General features: G+C 44.4%; 1 protein-coding gene and 1 long non-coding RNA gene across 19 annotated transcripts in view; one reads left to right on the top strand and one right to left on the bottom strand.

Annotated features, from left to right (window-relative positions):
* The window catches only part of STN1 (STN1 subunit of CST complex), a 62,633-nt gene extending 45,696 nt beyond the window's left edge, over window positions 1-16,937 (bottom strand). For 8 of the 18 annotated variants that reach the window (XM_072805445.1, XM_072805436.1, XM_072805440.1 and 5 more), the window contains exons 1-4: window positions 16,501-16,642; window positions 16,054-16,248; window positions 7,772-7,867; window positions 233-301 (exon numbers count right to left, since the gene is read on the bottom strand). In XM_072805445.1, coding sequence (XP_072661546.1) covers window positions 233-301; window positions 7,772-7,867; window positions 16,054-16,186 — 298 coding nt within the window. In that variant the 5' untranslated portion in view covers window positions 16,187-16,248; window positions 16,501-16,642. Of the gene's footprint in view, window positions 1-232; window positions 302-7,771; window positions 7,868-16,053; window positions 16,249-16,500; window positions 16,728-16,853 lie in introns of those variants that run through there. The other 10 variants (XM_072805432.1, XM_072805437.1, XM_072805435.1 and 7 more) reach the window with 5 other exon arrangements.
* LOC140620923 (uncharacterized) lies at window positions 10,368-15,041 on the top strand. The gene is made up of 3 exons (XR_012020683.1): window positions 10,368-10,574; window positions 11,389-11,795; window positions 14,801-15,041. It is a non-coding gene; the product is annotated as an uncharacterized lncRNA (long non-coding RNA).
* Window positions 16,938-21,825: the final 4,888 nt, after the last annotated feature.

Below are 21,825 nucleotides of genomic sequence, written 5' to 3'. Positions count from 1 at the left end.
CTGCAGGCTTAGGGGGAAGTGAGCACCAAAGAGACAGGAGAAACACAACTAGCTTTTCTCTGACATCAGTCTGCAGAGGAGCCAGAGCTCTGGGTATAGCACTTTAAATTGATCAACAGAATTCATCAGTAGACAAATATGAAAATTTAGCTTTACAGCTGTTTTGATGAGCCACCTTAAGGAAAAGCCATTAGTTAGCTGAAAAGTAAAGGAGTGTGTCAAATAAAAGTACCTGATGAAGACTCGATATTGTTCGACTTTTTCCAGCAGATGCAATTTATAACTCCAGTGCTGTCATCCACTGTAAGAGAAGCATAAAAGGATAGAAGAGAGATTTGGGTGTTGCTAGTGAATTAGCACATTGTCATTGCATTCAGCCATACCCAAAAATGACATTTTTCAACAGCGTGGATGGGCAAAGCCCTTATAAAACTATCCTAATTTTAGAAGTAACCTCTCCTGGTACTCCAATGGGAACTGCTTGTCTGCACAGGTCAGTGTAATATTCAAGCCTAAAAGAAGGAAGTCAACATTCATGTAGCCTGCCTCAGGTACTGATGATTCCTGTCTGTGCCTCTCCTAAAAATGGTGTGTTATCAGGAAGTTAAGTACAAAAATCTCAATGAATGCTAAGAAACAAAATCAGCCTGGCTTTCCCACCCTGAAACAAGAGCTCATCAACAGGGTCTGTGGTGAAAGGCACTCAGAGGGCAGGCAACTTTCTGTCACCATCCGCTCCTTTACCAGCTCAATGACTTTCCAAGACAAAGCATCCCAAATTTCCTGATCCACACTTCTGTTTGTGAATGAGCTTCTGCCCAGGCCCCAGCACTGCAAGAGATGTAAGGAAAGCCAAGTATACTGCAGAAGGGCAAAGTTTTATTTTCATAATGGAAAATAATAACTTGCTCACATAAATAATTTTGGCTTATTTTATCCCTAGTGCAAAAAACTACACACAGACACAAAGAATTCCCATTGCACTTGGATTTATAACTGCAGAGGAATTAAAGATGTTTGCTATAGGATGAGAGGTCTTTTCTCTTTGGCTAATTTCTGAGAAACTCAAAAAAGAGATCAGTGGGCTTAATGCTTTTTAAAAAAATCATCATCAGACTGCTATAAATGCACACATAATAATACAATATAGGGCAATTTTTTTTTTTTTTTTTACTGCTGGTTTAAACCTGTGTTGAAAGCAGAAGCCAAGAATACTTCTTATACTAAAAGACAGTGTGGTACTGGCACAAAAACAGACACATAGATCAATGGAACAGAATAGAGAATCCAGAAGTGGACCCTCAACTTTATGGTCAACTAATATTCGACAAAGGAGGAAAGACTGTCCACTGGAAAAAAAAAAAAAAAAAAGAGTCTCTTCAATAAATGGTGCTGGGAAAATTGGATATCCACATGCAGAAGAATGAAACTGGACCGTTATCTTACACCATACACAAAGAAACTCAAAATGGATGAAAGATCTAAATGTGAGACAAGATTCCATCAAAATCCTAGAGGAGAACACAGGCAACACCCTTTGTGAACTTGGCCACAGTAACTTCCTGCAAGATACATCCATGAAGGCAAGAGAAACAAAAGTAAAAATGAACTATTGGGACTTCATCAAGATAAGAAGCTTTTGCACAGCAAAGGATACAGTCAACAAAACTAAAAGACAACCTACAGAATGGGAGAAGATATTTGCAAATGACGTATCAGATAAAGGGCTAGTTTCCAAGATCTATAAAGAACTTATTAGACTCAACACCAAAGAAACAAACAATCCAGTCATGAAATGGGCAAAAGACATAAAGAGAAATCTCACAGAGGACAACATAGACATTGCCAACACGCACATGAGAAAATGCTCTGCATCACTTGCCATCAGGGAAATACAAATCAAAACCACAATGAAATACCACCTCACACCAGTGACAATGGGGAAAATTAACAAGGCAGGAAACCACAAATGTTGGAGAGGATGTGGAGAGAGGGGAACCCTCTTGCACTGTTGGTGGGAATGTGAACTGGTGCAGCCACTTTGGAGAACTGTGTTAAGGTTCCTCAAGGAGTTAAAAATAGACCTGCCCTACGACCCAGCAATTGCACTATTGGGGATTTACCCCAAAGATGCAGATGCAATGAAACGCCAGGACACCTGCACCCCGATGTTTCTAGCAACAATGTCCACAATAGCCACACTGTGGAAGGAGCCTCGGTGTCCATCGAAAGATGAATGGATAAAGAAGATGTGGTTTATGTATACAATGGAATATTCCTCAGCCATTAGAAATGACAAATACCCACCATTTGCTTCAATGTGGATGGAACTGGAGGGTATTATGCTGAGTGAAATGAGTCAATTGGAGAAGGACAAACATTATATGTTCTCATTCATTTGGGGAATATAAATAATAGTGAAAGGGAATAGAAGGGAAGGGAGAAGAAATGGGTAGGAAATATCAGAAGGGGAGACAGAACATAAGGACTCCTAACTCTGGGAAATGAACTAGGGGTGGTGGAAGGGGAGGAGGGCGGGAGGGTGGGGGTGAATGGGTGACAGGCACTGAGGGGGGCACTTGACGGGAAGAGCACTGGGTGTTATTCTGTATGTTGGCAAATTGAACACCAATAAAAAATAAATTTATTATTAAAAAAATAAAATAAAATAAAATAAAATAAAATAAAATAAAATAAAATAAAATAAAATAAATCCTAGATGGATTTTATTGAATGTAAAACAGGTAAACTCAAAAGGATGATAAGAAAATATGGGTAAATACTTTTGAAACTTGTGCTTATCGCTGGTGTGGGGGAGACTTCTTTAAGCAGATCTGAAAATCAGAACTCGTTTTTATAAGGCTGATATAGTGCAGCCCAGGGGGCTCAGCAGTTTAGCGCCGCCTTCAGCCCAGGGCCTGATCCTGGAGACCTGGGATCGAGTCCCACATCAGGCTCCCTGCATGGAGCCTGCTTCTCACTCTACCTGTGTCTCTGCCTCTCTCTCTCTCTCTGTGTGTCTCTCATGAATAAATAAAATCTTAAAAAATAAATAAATAAAAGTCTGATATAGATGACCAACTAAAAATTAATACCATACTGCAATTTTCCAAATGATAGAGCTAGCATATTAATATATTAAAGAGCTCATACGGGGGCGCCTGGGTGGCTCAGTCAGTTAAGCAACCGACTCCTGATTTTGCTCAGGTCATGATCTCAGGGTTGTGAGATTGAGCCCCGTGTCCCCACACAGCGGGGAGTCAGCTTGAGATTCTCTCCCTCTCTCTCTGTCCCCCACCCCGTTCTATAAATAACTCACTCACTCAACAAATGAATAAAGACCAAGACCACCAGAAAAAAATGGCAAAGAAAAAGAATGTAATTCGTAGAAGATATAAAATGGCCAATAAACATGTGTCAGTATACTAAGTTCACTAGTTACCAGGAAAAGAACAAATTTAAATAATTTCTCAGCTATTAGAATGACAAATATTAAAAGCACTGATACCCTCATATGCTGTTAGTGGGAGTATAGATTCATATCAAATTTCTAAGGAGCAAATTTGGAAATGTGTTGAATTTTTAAATGGAATTTTTAAAGGAAAAAAACAGAATACATAGATTTATATATCTTATGTGAGGCTACCTGTTGCAATATTGCTTATAATACTGTTATTTGGAGATTATCTAAATGCTTATAAACATAAAATTGATTAAATAAATTACAATGACATACCATATGAGAATAAAGTTATAATGAAGACTTAGGTTCCTTGCTCTTAAAAGATATCCATGTGTCATTTAAAAAAAGAAGTTTTATATATAATCTAATTTATGTAAAATGTTAAATAGCATATTTTGACACAAATGAGTTTAAGAAATTGAAACCATAATAGCAGGTTTTTTTTTTTTTTTTGGAGTGTGGGAAAGAACGCCACACTGAATGTACATGCTAACTGTAAGCCTCATTTCAGAAATATTAAAGAAAAAGAAATATGCATAATAGTACAAGGAAATAAGACATACTTTTTTTCCATTATTAGGAACAAGTAAAAAATTTTAAGAGGGATGTTCACCCAAACACTGATGTTATTTTTATCTTATTTATAGGGTTTCACATGACTTTTATGTACTTCAGTAAAATTTTCTCTGGTTTTAAATTTTATTTTATAATGAAAATCATTTTAAAATAAAGCAACAAGGGCATTCTGAGTGAAAAAACTCTGGCACCTCCAGGCACACTACTTCTCTGGTCAATGTAAGGTCTTGGTTTACCATGTAAAATAAAAAATATGAGCACATAAACATTTGTTCTAGAAAATGTGAGGACATTGAAGGTGGCCTCCCAGGATTCTAAGTCTGCAATAGAGCTGCTGCCAAGTGCTCTTGAGTGCTCAGGGCGCTGCCACCAAACCCTTGAAAACTTTCTGGTCTATAACCTCTCCTGGCAGGTGCTGTGCCTTGGCAGCCAAGGTCCGGCTGCTGGAGTGCACCGGAAGAGGAGCACCCTTGCAGGGTGGCACAACACCCTCTCCAGTCGGGCAGCAATGCTGGGGCCACTGGCCTTTTGTCTCAGCCATGCAATGAGTCAGTGGGAACAGGAAACATCCCCAGGACAGGCCTGTGGTGAGTCAGGTGGAGCAGGACCCAGGACAGCAAGGAGTGGCCACCTGGCAGTTGGCCCTGAACATAGCAGAGAGGGTGCAGTTCTCCTCTGAATAGGCCTCACAAGAATGAAAGTTCCTCCTACTCTCAATTACTCCAACCTTCAGATGCTTTTAGTTTTCCCACTGCCCACAGATGTGTCCTGTCCACCCTAAAGAGAACATTTATTGGGGAAGAATCAAATAGATCTCCTTGATCTTTTTATAATGGGAAAAGGGGTTGAGTGAAGCCCCTTGAGGTCACAGGGACAGTACCTGCCTGGTTTTAGGGCAAGGACTACCATCTCAAACAGCCTCTTTCACGTGACCTAAAAAAACAGAAAATCAAAAACGAGATGGGCTCTCTGCTCTTCCCTATTCGACAGACAGCTGCATCTTCTGGTATAGTGCCAGCTGCATCCCTGAGACATGACTGCCAAGGTCAGAGTAAGTGGATTTGGCCATTTGGGGCTCCTGCTCACCAGGGCTGCTTCTAACTCTGGCAAAGTAGATACTGTCACCATCAATGAGCCCATGGTCTACATACTCTAATATGATTCCACTGTGGCAAATTCCATGGCACGGTCAAGGCTGGGAACAGGAAACTTGTCATCAATGGAAAACCCATCTCCATGTTCTGGGAGTGAGATCTCACCAATATCAAATAGGGCAATGCTGGTACTGAGTGAAGTCCACTGGGGTCTTCACCACCATAGAGAAGGCTGGGGCTCAACTGGAACATGGGGTCAAAAGGGTCACCATCTCTGCTCCTTCTAATGATGGGCCCATGTTTGTGATGGGCATAAGCCAGAAGAAGTAGGACAACTCCCTCAATATTGTCAGCAGTGCCTCCTATACCATCAACTGCTTGGCCTCTCTGGCCAAGGTCATCCATGACAATTCATCTCTGGCATTGTGGAGGGACTTATGACCACAGTCTGTGCCATCACTGCCACCCAGAAGACCACAGACAGCCCCTCTGGGAAGCTGTGACATGATAGCTGAAGGGCTGCCCAGAACACCATCTGTCCTTCTACTAGTGCTGCCAAGGCTATAGGCAAGGTTATCTCTGAGCTGAAGAGGAAGCTCATTGGCATGGCCTTCCGTGTCCCCACCCCTAATGTGTCAGTTGTGGATCTGACCTGTTGCCTGGAGAAAGCTGCCAAATATAATGACATCAAGAAGGTGAAGGAGGCATCAGAGAGTCCCTTTCAGGTCATCCTGGGGTACACTAAGGACCAGGTTGTCTCCTGTGACTTTAACAGGGACATCTACTTTTCCACCTTTGATGATGGGGCTGGCATTACCCTCAATGACCACTTTGTCAAGCTCATTCCCTGGTACAACAATTGATTTGGCTACAACAACCAGGTGGTGAGCCTTATGGTCCACATGGCCTCCAAGAAGACCACGAGCCCCAGTGATAGCAAGAGAAAGAGAGAGGCCCTCAGCTGCTGCGGAATCCTTACCCCAACTCACCCCTCAATATACTGAGAATCTCCTAACCTGAACAGTTTCCATCCCAGACCCCCTGAAAAGAGGGGGCTTGGGGAGCCCTACCTTGTTATGTGCCATCAATAAAATATAGTGTCCCCAGCAAAGACAAAGACAAAAACAAAAACAAAAACAAAACCTTCATACAGATGAAGTTGATTTCTGGTGACAAATGAGTGGTGAGGTGATGGGGGAGAGAAAAACCTAACTGAGTTATATGGAGACTATATAGCACAATGGAATCAATAAATAGATTGGGCCTATAAACCATAAACCTCCATCAGTGGAACCCTGAACAAGTGATTGAGCCTTATTTTCCTTGTCTACAAAATGTAAAGAACCTCTGTCCTTTCTAGTTCAAAACATTAGGGGGAGAATAACACTATAAATTACACATGTAAAAGTGCTTTGTTAACTGAAATTATTACTCCATCACTGGTATTTGGAGAGGAAGTACTTTGCTATACTATAGAAAATGTACTTGCCCACAGCTGAGTATGCTAGAGGAAACTGCTGAATACTTATTGAATTACCTGGAGAGAAACAGAACCGATACCGTTGGTAAAATAAAGCAGAGAAGAGATTCAGTGAGGGGATGCCTGACAAGATGATCTATTTTAGAGTTTTAAAAAACATATGCTAAGGAAAAGAAGGCAGCGCGGGCAACCTCGTCCCTCACATGTTATTTTATAAGCACAAGACAATCATCTTCAGGAAAATGAATACATGTTGAAGAAATGCAATGACATTGCATCTATACTATACATTATCTGTCACACACACACTGCCAGTGAAATGTTCCTGATCCCTTAGCTCAATGGCCTCTACCTTTCCACAGTAGAGTGAGAACGCAAATCCAAGGCAACACAACAGAAAGCAACAATGTCAGTTACAGCAAAGGCTTGGAATCCGAAGTTAAGCTTCCCACAAGATACCTAGCTTGTCCTCCTAACTGCAGAGACTCTAAGAGCTGCACAAAAAAAAAAAAAAAAAAAAAAGAGCTGCACCAGGCAACGGAATAAAATGCTTACATTAAACTCAATGAAAAAAAAAAATCAAGACTCACAATACTAACTACTGGTGTCCAAATTGTAGAAATCCTTTATTTAGTTTCCACCATGATGAGGGAAGGGAAGTTTCCTGATAATGCGTATTTACCCGAGTACCAAAAAGCTTTTTAAAAATACTATTCTGGATATATATCTTATCAATTATTTTTCATACCTCCCTGTCTTCTTGAAGAGTCTTCTTTAACATTAATCTGGTCTTTTTAATTTTAAAGGTATCAATATAAACATCTGCTACCATTCACTGCTATTTATAGCTACCGCCTCAGGTACCAGGTGTCTGTCCCTGGTTTACCAGAAATCCTAGACTGTCATATTTTAATTCTTCTACCTCGTAACTCCCCATCAGCTGTCCCTTGACAGTATTCATCAGTGTCATTCCTACCTTTTGCTTCATTTTACACTTAGTCCATGTCAGTGGCTCCAAAGGGCCCATGATAAAGGACAAGTGTATGGGCTCTCTGACAGTCCCCAGTTGCTCTCAAAGGCTGGGGCTGCTTCAAATGCAAAGTTCAGCTAAGTGAGGTGCTTCCACATACACTCAATGTCAGGCACAATTGCTCTTACCTCCATAACTGTAGAAAGCATCTTTTTCTCTCCTTCCAATTACAGTTCCCAAGATCTCTACCTGCTTTATTGGATGCCCATTGTAAAAAAATACACCTGAAATTAAAAAAAAAAAAAAAATCAGTCCTTTACAAATGGCAGGCCCCAAGAAATTCAGTCAGAAGTAGAAAGTTGGGCTTTAATGAAGTATGTACTAATGCAGAACAGAGAAAACCATTATCCAACTAGATTTGGTTAATCTTCTTTCCACTAGCGAAAATGAAAGGTGCCTCCTTGTGGACTTCTCACAAGGGGCTTAAAAACAGTCATTAGATTATGAAACCAAATCTATTTTGAGGGACTGCAAAAGAAAGAGAGGAAATCACAAGAAAGGTTTCTTTGACTTTTTTACTAATGCTTTTCTAGGACACCAGTCATCATTTCTATGAATGAGCAGTGACTTTTTTTTTTTAAAGAGAAGATAATTAGGTTATAAAACACTGCTCTCTGGAGCCAGCAAATTATAACAACTCAAAACCTTCTCTCTTTTTTTTAAAAGCTTTATTTTATAGAGAGAGAGTGCGCAAGTGAGTGTGTGCGTGGGCAAGTGAATGGGAGGAGGGGCAGAGGGAGAGAATCTTCAAGTAGATTCCCTGCTGACTATGGAGCCTGATGCAGGCCTCGATCCCACAACCCATGAGATCATGACTTGAGCCGAAACCAAAAGTCAGATGCTTAACCAATTGAGGCACCCAGGTGCCCCCAAAGCTCCTCTTTTTTAAAACTCTATTTTCAAAACCCAGAGGACAGATGCCAGCAGGTAGGTTCCTGCCAGAAGAGAAACCTGAGAAGAGAAACTTTACACTAATACTCAGAGGCCTTTTTTTGGACCTGGGAAGGGACACAGGGACTCCTGGCTGCAGTGAGTTCCTAACTCCAACTTCAGGTCCCAGTGCTGTCCTGACTCCTGCAGAGTTTCCTGTCTGCAGCCCCCTAACATCCTTACTACTTTGGCCTAAACTACTTGTATGTGTATCTATCTCTTATAGCTAATGAATCCAGACTAAAATCTTCTCCAGCCTGTTTTTCCCCCTATGATGGCTAAATTCTTTACTTTCAGAAAGACGCTGTAACTGTTTAAATGGCAATTTCCTTTTTACATAAAGATCTGAACTGTAAACAAACATTCATGAGCATAGACATTTGGCCACATTCTTCCTCCCCACCAAGCCTGGTCAGAGCCTCTCTCCTCCATATCCATGGGGCTGGGGGGTGGGACAGACCTGTGGGCTGAACCCTGAGGCCCTTCAAAACCCCCAGACTGGCTTCTGCTGACAGCTCTCTTGTACCCCATGTGGCTAAAGGGGCTGAGGACTAGTCACTCATGACAAGTCTCAGAGGATGGATAAGGAGGCTCTGAGCTTCAGTCAGCTGGAGATTCTAGAGAGTGAGATGTGCTTGGAAGGAAAAAATGGTAGCAAATTCAGCCTAAAGGAGGGCCCTCTCCCCGGCAGAGCATCCTTCTCAAGATGATTTAGTGGATTAGAGACCATGCGCAGAGCAAAGGAGGCGTGGTGGGGGGCCACACAAGGGAAGGAGCCGGAGTCACTCTCATCCTCAAAGGAGGGTCACCCTCTTCCAGGAACACTTAGGCTGAGTGGGGACAAACTGGCTCCACAGAAAAGCCATGAAATTTTAAGAGCAAGACAGTTTGGATCGACTTCTCCTGAGTTCTATGACTGATATCCGGGTCCTTTAGTTACTACCTTTGATGATGAGACCTTTGGGGCCCCTGCCCCTGCCTCCCTGCACTGGCCAAACACAAAGGAAAAAGGGTGACTTCAGAGGGAGAGCCCTACAGGACCTCTGCAGACAAGTTCAGACTTCCCAGTAGCAGAAAGAAGTTATTTTATTTATATAAGTGTATATATAAATAATATAATTTATATTTATATAATATAAATTATATAAGTGTGTATATATATACACACACTTATATAAATAAATGTTTATACTTATATATTTTTTATTTATACATACACACTTTTATTATTCATTATAGTATATTATGCTATATAAAGTATATATACTTTTATTTATTATTTCATATTATTAAGTCCATAATATGCCAATCACGAGCTAGTTTTCAGCAGTTACATTCCCTTGATCACAGCTGCAGAAGGATGTGATCAATTGGAAAACAGGGAGACCAGAGACACGGCGGGAGGTGACATCACACAGCATCAGAAGGAAGTTTAAATCGGGAGAACGAGCCTCATCTAGGGATGTGGGCGCGGGGTCCTCTACTGAAGTATACCCTGGCACCATGCCCTGCCATGCTAGCATGCAAAGAGCTATGACACGGCACTGCTTTGTTTTGCTGTAGGACCAGGTGGGGCTTGGAGTGGCCTGAGCTCCAGGCTGTTCTCTGGTTTCAGCCAGCCCTTTCTGCTTCCCTAAATGCACTGGACAGGTAGTAACACTTTCTGTTTGTGCACTGAGCAGAGCAAAGTTAGAAAGAACTGTTTTCTGGAACCTGACTGGCCTTCCTTGACCCCATCTCAATGGTCTGTCCTGGTTGCCAGGCATTTGTTTGCATTAGAGATAGAACACTCTACAGGGTTCCATATGGTCAGTTACGGCTCCCAGGACATTAGTAGCAGGAAGCACAACCGTGGAAGCCTTGGGAGCCACTGGGGAGCCCAGTACCTGCCCCTGAAATGTCTCTCCAGCTGGTCCTAGACCCACTACGGGGTGCTCTGCTGGTGACGTCTGAAAACTTGACACAGTCCCAGGATTCTCTGGGTTTCCCTAGGACACCCTGGTATGTGCTGCTATGGTGTTTGTAAAGAGCCGACATCCTTTGAGAAGGGGAAAAGAGCTAGCCAAAAGGTGCTCTGCCCGGGTTGAAGCATACAAAAAAGTGGTAAGACTGGACAAGACTGGACTAATGACAGAAGCCAGTAAAGTCAAGTCACCTGTGATGGAGGCCAATCCTGCAACGTTAAAAACTGGGTTGGGCCACTCAATGAAAATGTGAACAGGTCTTTACTTGAGGACACAACAGACTTCCTTAAAAAAAAAAAAAGTAGGGATCCCTGGGTGGTGCAGCGGTTTGGCGCCTGCCTTTGGCCCAGGGCGCGATCCTGGAGACCCGGGATCGAATCCTACGTCGGGCTCCCGATTCATGGAGCCTGCTTCTCCCTCTGCCTATGTCTCTGCCTCTCTCTCTCTCACTGTGTGCCTATCATAAATAAAAATAAAAATAAAAAATAAAATAAAATAAAATAATAAAATAAAATAAAATAAAAATTAAAAAAAGTAGAGAAAAAGTAGCCCCCTAAACTTTATCTTCTAGACTGACAATGGCTCACCTTCAAGGTCAGACAGTCACTCAAAGATGCAAAAAATCCTTCTAATCTCGTGATTGATGCAGAAAACATCTCAAAAGCATCTCTGGGGCACCTGGTGGCTCAGTCGGTTAAGTGTCAACCTTCAACTCAAGTCACCATCCCAGGGTCCTGGGATTGAGCCCCATGTAGGGCTCCGGGCTCAGTGGGGATCCTGCCTCCCCGCTCCTTCTCGCGCGTGCGCTCTCTCTCTCTCTCAAATAAATAATCTTTTTTTTTTTTTTAAAGCATCTCTGAACAACGGAAAACGAATTCAGAAGAAAATAACACATGGCTTGAATCAAAACATTCAGAGAAAATCAAGTGAGGAGGAAACACACTGCTTGGGACTAGAGCGGACACTTCCCTAAGCACAGAGCAACAGAGCAACATGAACCACAGTCTCAGAAGCATAAGCAACAAGACTACGGTGGGAGGCATGATGAGAACTGGAGAGGACCACTTCCTTCTATCAACACAAGATTCTCTCCCACGACAAAAGAGCTAAAAAAAAAAAAAAAAGAAAAGGATGGTGGCTCCACTGACTGAAAGAAAGATAAGAGAAAATAACCAAGATAACAGATACTGGCTGAGGAGGAGTTGGAGCTGCCGGCCTTCCCCAGGCAGTCCTTCTGCTTCAGCTGCCTTTGTTCCAGGTGCTGACCATCAGGTCCCAGGAAGGAGGGTCATGCCGGGAGGGTTCAGGGTTACAGGGTTACACACGGTGTGATGCAGCTTTCACAGCAGCCCATCCCTGAACAGCCACCACCATAGCAAGACAGTCGCCTATTTTCACTTTTTTTTTTTTTTTAAGATTTTAAAAAATTTATTAGAGAGAGAGCACAAGCAGGGGGAATGGCAGAGGGAGAGGGAGAAGTAGGTTCCTCACTGAGGAGGGAGCCCAATGCAGGGCTCGATCCCAGAACCCTGGGATCATTACCTGAGCTGAAGGCAAACGCTTAACCAACTGAGCCACCTAGGCACCCTTGTTTTCTCTTTTTAAAGTAATTTTATATCTTTTTAGTCTAACTGCCATTATTTAATTGATGTCCAACAGCATTCAAATGCCTAAGATACTACTTTTAATATGACTCTTATGAATACCCTATTTCCTCTTCATCGGACCCTCTAGAATTACATAACATATATGTATTGTATTTTGACTTAAACGAAGATAATAGTTATCCCATTATTCAAGTCTGACAGGGTTATTTAGAATAATAAAGAGTATTGCTGTATGTTATAAACAAGAAGATAAAGCCAAAAAGACCCCAAAACTAGGACATCTGAGTGGCTCAGTCAGTTAAGCAGCCAACTCTTGATTTCATCTCAGGTCATCACCTCGCGGGTCGTGAAACTGAGCCCCTTGACGGGCTCCACACTCAGGGGAAGTCTACCTTAAGATTCTCTCCCTCTGCTCCTTCCCCAACACTCACTGTCTCTCAAAAATAAATAAATAAATCTTTTTAAAAAAGACGCTAAAACCTATAAACACCACCACCACCACCACCACTACAAACTTCATAGTATTTATTAGTGTAACCATAAATTTGCAGATTAATTTAAAGGAGCTGACATTTTGCAACCATTTTGCAAGGCAATTCTGATGGTAAACATGCAGAGTAAGGTCAAATTTCAAGTTAAAGGCACGATTTCCCAAAAAATTGCTCTTTTAGTCAGTGGCCCTAAATTTGGGTGTTCTCAGGCCAACCACACTTCTGACCAACTGGCTACAAATTCGAGGAGTCCTTAAATCTCTCAGCTTTGATAATTTGTTAGAATGGCACACAACTCAGAAAGGTACTAGATTTATGACTACAGTTTTACAATAAAGGGTACAAATCAGGACTATCTAAAGAGATACATCAGACAAGGCCTGGGAAAGTCCAAACACAAAGCTTCGACATCCACAGAACACATTACCCTCCTGACAAATCAATGTATGATTATCAACCAGGAAAAGTCACCTGAGCCCTGGTGTCCAGAGATTTTTTTTTTTTTTTAAGATTTTATTTATGGGGATCCCTGGGTGGCGCAGCGGTTTGGTGCCTGCCTTTGGCCCAGGGCGCGATCCTAGAGACCCAGGATCGAGTCCCACGTCCGGCTCCCTGCGTGGAGCCTGCTTCTCCCTCTGCCTATGTCTCTGCCTGTCTCTCTCTCTCTCTGTGTGACTATCATAAATAAATAAATAAAAAATTTTAAAAAAAGATTTTATTTATTTATTCATGATGGAGAGAGAGAGAGAGAGAGAGAGAGAGGCGCAAAGACACAGGCAGACAGAGAAGCAGGCTCCATGCAGGAAGCCCGATGTGGGACTCATCCCGGAACTCCAGGATCGTGCCCTGGGCCAAAGGCAGGGGCTAAACCACTGAGCCACCCAAGCATCCCTGTCCAGAGTTTTTATTTGGGTTTCATTATGCAGGCATGACTGAACCACTGGCCACACTTCAACTCAATCTCCAGCACCTCTCCTTTCCTAAGGAGTTGGGCTGATGTCACCTGGTTGGAAATCCCAGTCCTCTAATCATGTGGCTGTTCTTTCAGACATGGACAGCCCTTAGCCTCAAAACCAAACCAAACCAAACCAAACACAACACAAAAATAAGAACTGAGACAAGGGGAATTTCCACCCCTTAGAGCCTTACAGTATAATCTAAAGAGGATCTCCCTCATGAAATTATGGTTGGTGTCTGCTTCAACCATGATGTTTCATTTTAAAAACTGTTAAGAGTCAGCAGTTACGTTGTTAACAGGATGCTTGGAGGCCAGCAAAGGGGGAGTCATGGCTAACTATTAGGGGGAAGGTCAGAGCTGGGTCCTGGCAGTACTCCAAAAACAAAGTCACATGAGGCTAGATCAAACCAAACAGGCTTCAGACAAAGAAGGTCAAAAACCCTGGCCAAGGAAGGGAGAAAAGGCATAAAACCCTGCTCCCCCAAAAAACTCCTTCCCCGAGTAATAAATATTCCATCCCCTAATTAGCTGTCTAAAAGACAGGAACTCAAAACCTGGGGTGCAACTCTCCCTTGAGTTCACCTGCTCTCACATCTCAAGTACACTCTTTGTTTAAATTATTTTATTTAAATTCAATTAATTAACATAGAGTCTATTATTAGCTTCAGAGGTAGAGTTCAGTGATTCATCAGTTGCATACGACACCCAGTGCTCATTATATCACACACCCTCCTGAATGCCCATCACCTAGTTACCCCACCCTCCCACCTACCTCCCCAACGGCAACCCTCTGTTTGATTCCTACAGTTAGAAGTCTCTTAGGGTTTGTCCCCCTCTTTGCTGAGGGTGTACTCTCACTTTAATAACCTTTCCGATTTGCACCACTCAACTTTTATGTCTGGTCTTTCCTTGAATTCTTTCTTGCAATGAGATCAAGAACCTCTGGCAATATCCCTGGGAAGGGCTGGATGGAGGCCTCAGGGTCAAGTCTCCCTAGTCCACGGCAACAAAATCACATCTGAATATCAGTGTTACAGCAAAGACCATCAGGATCAGGTTTCCTTGATCTGCTGTTAATACATCATAAAGTACTTCATCCATAGGAAGTGTTAAGTCCCTATCATGTCCTGAAATTTCCTTGAGCACCTTCATTAAGACCTTCTTTCAAATGCAAGGCTGGCATTTGGTGTGAATTACTTTCTTCCAGAGATGAGCTATGAAGAATATCCGCCTGTTCTGGAAAATGGACAACTGTGGGGGAGGACGACTGCGTTCCAAGAAAAGAACAAAACCAGACCATTTCCAACAATAATTAAGAAACCAAGGTGTGGTGAAAAATCTGCATAAAAGGCTTTAGAATAAGGTCATCCAAATATATTTGTACATAGAACTGGAAACACATAAAACATCCTTTCATTAAAACCATGCATATTTGAGATTCTTGACTACTTCTGACTCACACCTTGCTATTCATTCAAAACGGCAGAGTTTAACCAAACTTCTCATTTAACACAGTAAAGTGAAGATCCATACACAGCTATGTGAATTATTTAAATCTACCCCAAATTATATTTGTTATATTTTTAGGTATGAAGAACCTATCTTTAGTAACCACCACTTTAAAATACAGTTTTCTTTCATTTTACATTTATTTATAATGCTTTGCTGCCCAACTACCATTTTCTTTTTTTGGGGGGGGTGGGGGGCTCACTACATGCCAGGCACGGTTCTAAGCACTGGAATTACATAGCTGAATAAGGCAGATGACATCTTTCCTCTCAGGAAGTTTATATTACTTGGTTCTGATTAATTGAAAACAAAACAAAACCCCATAAGAAAATCAGACCTGGGACGCCAGGGTGGCTCAGGGATTTCGCACCCGCCTTTGGCCCAGGACGTGATCCTGGAGTCAGGATCCAGTCCTACATCGGGCTCCCTGCACGGAGCCTGCTTCTCCGTCTGCCTATGTCTCTGCCTCTCTCTTTCTCTGTGTGTGTCTCTCAGGAAAGAAAGGAAAGAAAGAAAAGATCAGACCTGGTTAATCCCCACTTTTACAAAGAAGACACCTAAGCTTTTACAGGTGAGTCACATGCCCAGGCCAGGGAGTAAGGCCTAGAGACGTCTGGTCCAGTGAGCTTTCCACCAAGAGCTGTCCCAAAGAAAAACAACTGAGCCTATTAAAATATGAAAGACCTCAACCGCAGACAAAAACATTCCTGGGTACAAAGGTTACTTCTCCAAGCATGTATTTAAAAAAAAACAAAAGTAAGAATTAGGCTTTTTAACTTGCACAGAAATGAACTCATTCGAGAGTCCACGCTAGGTCATTTTCAGAGCACGCAGCACAGAAGGCTCTCCTGAAAGCCACTTATGCCCCGGCTTTGTGCAGCTTTGAAGAAACAAGGGTGCGGTGCAGGCAGGTGCAGCACTGGGCAACCTCCAGGCTCACCAGCCACATACCTTGTACCTGGCGGGACTCCTTCAAGTTCAGGATATCCCTGATGTAGAGTTTTGCAAAGGCTAAGAATACCGGATCCAAACCCCACAGGAGGGAAGGGGGCTCCTCTTCACACTGGCTGGATTCAGACTGCATCGGGAGGCTGGGCTTTGGCTGGCAGCCAACCCTGAAAGGCTCTGCGTCACTGAGTCGAGGATCTGGAGGGGAGACAGAAAAATATCAGGATGCAAGGCGTTTAAAGCGGTGAAACTGGCTTTCGGAGGCTGCTCGGGGCGCTGTGCGGAAGGCTGGGAGGGATAAGCCGCGGGGTCCAGCGCCCGACAGGATCACGCCACGGGCCCGAGGCACCGGGGCGCCCCTCAGGGCTCTCCCTCTGCAATCTGCCCACCAGCGTGTTTCTCCTTCCCCCCAGGCACCAGCTTCAAATCGACCACACGTTCACTTTTCACCTGGGGGAGATACGTCCAGACAGGCGCACCCCGGGCCGCTCTGATGGGCGGGGTCCAGGAGCAGCGGGCGCCCTCGTGGCCCAACTCCGGAGGCTCAGGGCGGGTGGGCCTGGGCGCCGCTCGGCCCCGGCACCTTCCGGTCTGGGGATGAGCCCGGGGAAAGGAGGAAAACGGAAACCAAGAGCAGACCCGCTCGAAGCCCCTCCCGCCGCGCTCCCGCCCCCAGCCCCCGACCCCCGGGGGCGCGCAGGCCGGGCCCTTCCGGGCGCTCGCAGGCCGCGGTGCGCGGGGCCCAGGTCGCCTCCGGAGTCGCCGCGGGGGCCGCCTCCGCCCCCGGGCCGCCGCCAACCCACCTCTCCCGGCCGCGGCCCCCCTCCCGGCCGCAGGTGCCCCGCCGCGGCTCCCGCGAGGCCCCGCCCATCCCGCGAGGCCCCGCCCATCCCGCGAGGCCCCGCCCCCAAGCCTCGGGCAGGTGGCGGCGCAGCTGCCTCGGTGCGCGTTGGCCGGCGCGGTGCTGCGGCGCTCCCTCCGCCGGGCCTTCCCGGGCGTGCGCTGGAGCCCCGAGCCCAGGCTCCCGAGGCCTGCTGCCCGACCCTGCGGTCCCTGCCGCCCAAACCCCGTCTTCCAAGTCTCCCGCCCACCCTGTTCCCCGCTACTGGTAGGACGCCGAGTCAGGACCCCAGGGCCTTGGGACTGGTTCTTGCGTGGGGAGGGGTTGGAGGAGGAGGGGAGAAGTGGGGGTTGGTTCCTGATACACTAAATATTAAATGAACGAATAAAAAAACGCAATACCAACAGGATTACCCTGCGGCATATTGTAAATGTTGATTTATACTTGGTGAGCGAGCTGCTCATACGCACACGTGCACACGCACACTCGGATTCTCTGGTCTCACTGGGAGATGACGTCTCCATCTAAATGTGAGCCCTTGAGCCAAGGTGAGGACTTGGCTCTACGCAAGGTTTACCCCGACAGGATCATGACAATAAGTTTCGTTTCTTTTCCTCCTATTCGGTCTACACTCTGGAATGTTGTACACTTGAGAATTTTGAAAAACTGGCATTCTGATAAATCATGACTGCCTTGATGGTGCTTGTCCCCATTGGTCCTAATTTAAAGTGAGAAAAGATAGCCACATTCCACTCCCACAAATAAATAAGCTAGGTCATGAAGTTACTCAAGATGGCAAGAGTTCGTCCTAATTTATAGGGACTCTAAAATGGATGGAGGAGTAGAGGTCACTCTGGCAGGCGGTTCCCCGGGGGAGGCAGGTAGTGGCCAAAGAGATAATTACTAAACTATTTAGCAGAGAAAGAACTTCAAGCATCTGGAATGGAAAATGTGTGTCATTAGGAGGATGACAATTAATTACAACCATGACCACTGAAAAACAACGCTTGGCAAAGTATAGCTTTGTCCATATTCTATTGCAATGAACAATTGTTTCTGTGGAGTTTAAGGTTCAATGGAGAGAACCTTTTTGATAGGAGGGAGGGTCTCTTGGAGGAAGCACATCCAGAAGGACACCCAGGATAGGTGCTTCTGGCTGACCTATCAAATGAGGAGAGACAGGTGACATTTTCCTGATTGCACACACCAGCTCCAGGGTGGAACCCAAGAAGAAAATCACTGCTGTGTGTACTCAGAGTCTGAGACTTCACGAGTGACTCTTGTGGTTCATTCCCATGTAGATAAGAGCCCCTGGGGACTCCAAACTTACCAGTAACCTTGGGGAGGGCCATACCCACATGGGGTGAGCAGAGCAGACTGCCCGTGACAGTTGTCTTTTACAATAAAGGGTGGATTCCTTGGAGATCAGTGATGTTTCTTTTGATCTGAGCTTAAAACTTGGACTAACAGGTTGCAACTGAAACCCAAGGTGAGATGTAGGACAGAATTTCCAGACTGTAGAAGAATCTGGAGGAGTTTAGGAGGATCTTCCTCCTGTCATCTTCATCAAAATAGACTCCGGGTTCCCCACTCCACTGCTGAGAGATGTGCAAAGAGATTCCTGAGATCATGCACACTGGAGGGACCTTCAGCTTGGAACTCCACTACACTGCAAAGCAGATATTTCAAAACCCAGTAGTCAAAGCTTAATGCTGGGAACCTTTCTTATGGAACCTGCTGCTGTACTTCTCAGTGTGAAATAATGCTTGGTTTTTTTGTTTGTTCTGTTTTTTAAGATTTTATTTATGCATGAGAGACACACAGAGAGAGGCAGGGACATAGGCAGAGAGAGAAGCAGGGTCCCTACGTGGAGCCTGATGTGGGACTCGATCCCAGGACTCCAGAATCACGACCTGAGCCAAAGGCAGACGCTCAACCACTGAGCTACCCAGGTAACCCAATGCTTGGTTTTGCAAACACTATTGCCCGGCTGGACAATTTTTTGCCGGAAAGTTCAGATTTTAGCAAATGCTTCTGGAAATGGAGGGGGTTGAACTGCATATCTCCTACCTCAAAGTTCAAACTATCCTGCCTTAACCATTTTGGCATTTTACTGGTAGAACAGAGTTTGTCCCCTTGTATATTGGGTTTGATTTTCTGTCTGAAGTTTATAATAAACATAACATCAAAATTTTTATTATGTGACTCTTATAACCCTGGGGGGATATCTTTGGTCACTCAGCATACCATGAACACTCTGTGTGATATGGGGGAGCACTAACAATTTTCATTTCACTGGAGCAAAAAGAGTGATGCATGTAATATATCAAATAACAAAGCAAGAGGATAAATTTCAAGTAAGCACAGAATGTGTGGCCTGGATAATAACTACTGTACAAGTTACAGGAGGTGAATGGAGGAGGGGACTCATTAAGTAATATAACATATGTAACTGCTAGAACAAAGGAAGCACTAAATACATACATATAAGGGCAGCCCAGGTGGCTCAGTGGTTTAGCCCCGCCTTCAGCCCCTGAGGGCCTGATCTGGAGACCTGGGATCCAGTCCCACATCCGGCTCCCTGCATGGAGACTGCTTCTCCCTCTGCCTGTGTCTCTGTCTCTGTCTCTGTCTCTCTCTCTCTCATGAATAAATAAATAAAATCTTTTTAAAAAGACATACATAGGGATCCCTGGGTGGCGCAGCGGTTTGGCGCCTGCCTTTGGCCCAGGGCGCGATCCTGGAGACCCGGGATCGAATCCCACGTCGGGCTCTCGGTGCATGGAGCCTGCTTCTCCCTCTGCCTATGTCTCTGCCTCTCTCTCTCTCTCTCTCTCTATCATAAATAAATAAAAATTTTTAAAAAAGAAACATACATATAAATATTATTATTATTAACTATGGAGGTGGGAGACTGTGGAGGAGCTGTTCGTTTATGCGTGGAACATACTCGTAAAGCACTTGTTAAGCCCTATACTAGACACTGGGGGTATGAAGGAGATAGGACAGACTGGGAAGAGCCTTTACGGAGCTTCTGTTCTGTTGGGGGAAGGAAGGGAGGACGGAAGAAAGGATAAGCAAAATGAGTGGAGATGGTTCTCAGTGCTTTGAAGGAAATAAACAATGTATTATAATCACTCATAATGAGGTACGAGATGTACTCTGCATGGATTGACTTTCATCACATGAGATGAAGCGACCTTCAGGATGAGACCTGAAGGTCAACCATGAAAGATGCTAAAGAAAGAGCATTCCAGGCAGCTGAGTAATGGCGAATGTCTGGAGGTAGGACAGTACTTTCCTGATGGAGAAACAAAGTGTGAGGGAAGAGATAGGCAGATGGCAGATTCCTAAGGGTCTTGTAGGCCATGATCGGTTGAGACTGCAGTCTCAGCCTCCCTATACGTACAGAGGGTGACAATGTTGTGGTGGGGTAGCAGCAGGGCTAAAGAGGCAGGATCAGCCAGGTACATTTGTGGGTAAGCCAACACAGCCACTGGCCGGAGAGGACAGCCACATGGAAACAGGCTAGGACCAAGATTTTAGCTAGATGCTGAAGGACTTGAAATTGTTTCTACTTTTATTCCCTGTAAGCATTAGAGTGTTGTTGATAATGGATCAGAGGAACGATTTAATAAATTTTAAAAATTGCAGGCATACTGCCCCATCTAACACACTATGATAGGGAATACAAAAATATGTAACAGGAGTTCTCTGCCTAGTTTATTGAATCTAACCTAAAAATTATATTTTAAGGATATTTACCAAATGATGGTGAAGCAACTAGAGTAAGAAAACATTGCTGGGCTTATTATCATGGGCCTCACCTGTATCACTTCTCCTTCTGCCTCCTCAGCAGCCTGCTCAAACCCCTATGATGTCAGCCTCCCCCTCTCTCTGGTTTCTCTCTGGTACATAAACATGCTCTTCCCCTCCCTTGAAGTGTCACCCAACTTGAAGGAAACAGCCTCTCTGAGGACCCTAGCCCCTCAAGCTACTGCTCTGTAGCTCTCTTGCTCTCCTTTCAAAGCTAAATCTCTTGGGAGTAATATGTGTCCCCTATTCCCCTTGTCTCTCATTCAACCTACCACAATCTGGCTCACCTTACTTTCAACTAACTCCACCCCAGTCCACCACTCTAGTGAAACTTCTCTCCTAAGGTTAGCAATTACATTCAAATTTTCAAGTACAGTGGATACTTATTAGTCTTCATTTTTTCTAAGTTTCTAGAACTTAATATTGATTTCATCATATTTTCTCTCTATTCCACCTTGGCTGCCTGATATCCTTTTTAGGTTTCTCTCCCCCCCTTCCTCCTCCCTCTCCTCTTCCTCCTTCTCCTTTTTAGTAGGGTCCATCCCATTGTGGAGCCCAATATGGGGCTTGAACTCATGACCCTGAGAACAAGACCTGAGCTGATATCAAGAGTCAGGTGTTTAAACTACTGAGCCACTCAAGCGCCCCTGGTTTCCCTTCTACTGCCCCATTACTTCCTTCTCAGTTAATCTTTCCTCTGTTAATCTCTTACATATTGATTTCCAAGGATCAATCGCCTGCCCATTTCCTTCGCACCCTATGTACTCGCTCTGAATCACCTCCTCTAAACCTGTGGCTTCAACCAAACCAACATTCTCATGACTCTCACCTCTTAACATCCACCCCAGAAGTCTCCAGAGCTCCACATCTGAATTTCCAACTGGACTCCCCTGAGTACCTCAACTAAACCTCTGTCCCTCTCTTTGTCAAATGGATGTCACCAGCAACCACCAGTTCATCTAAGCCAGAAAATCAGAAAGTTTCTTGCACACCTCCCTCTCTGGCACCCTTAGATGAAATTAATCACAAAGACCTGTCAATTCTGCTTCCTAAATATGTTTTCTTAGTTTAGTCCCTCCTCCCTGTTCCTGTTGTCACAGCCTTAGTCTAGGCTTTCA

The sequence above is a fragment of the Canis lupus genome, chromosome 29 (assembly GCF_048164855.1).
Source record: "Canis lupus baileyi chromosome 29, mCanLup2.hap1, whole genome shotgun sequence".
Lineage (NCBI taxonomy): Eukaryota > Metazoa > Chordata > Mammalia > Carnivora > Canidae > Canis > Canis lupus.
Note: the sequence above shows the minus strand (reverse complement) of the source record. Positions and strands in the feature narration are given on the sequence as shown.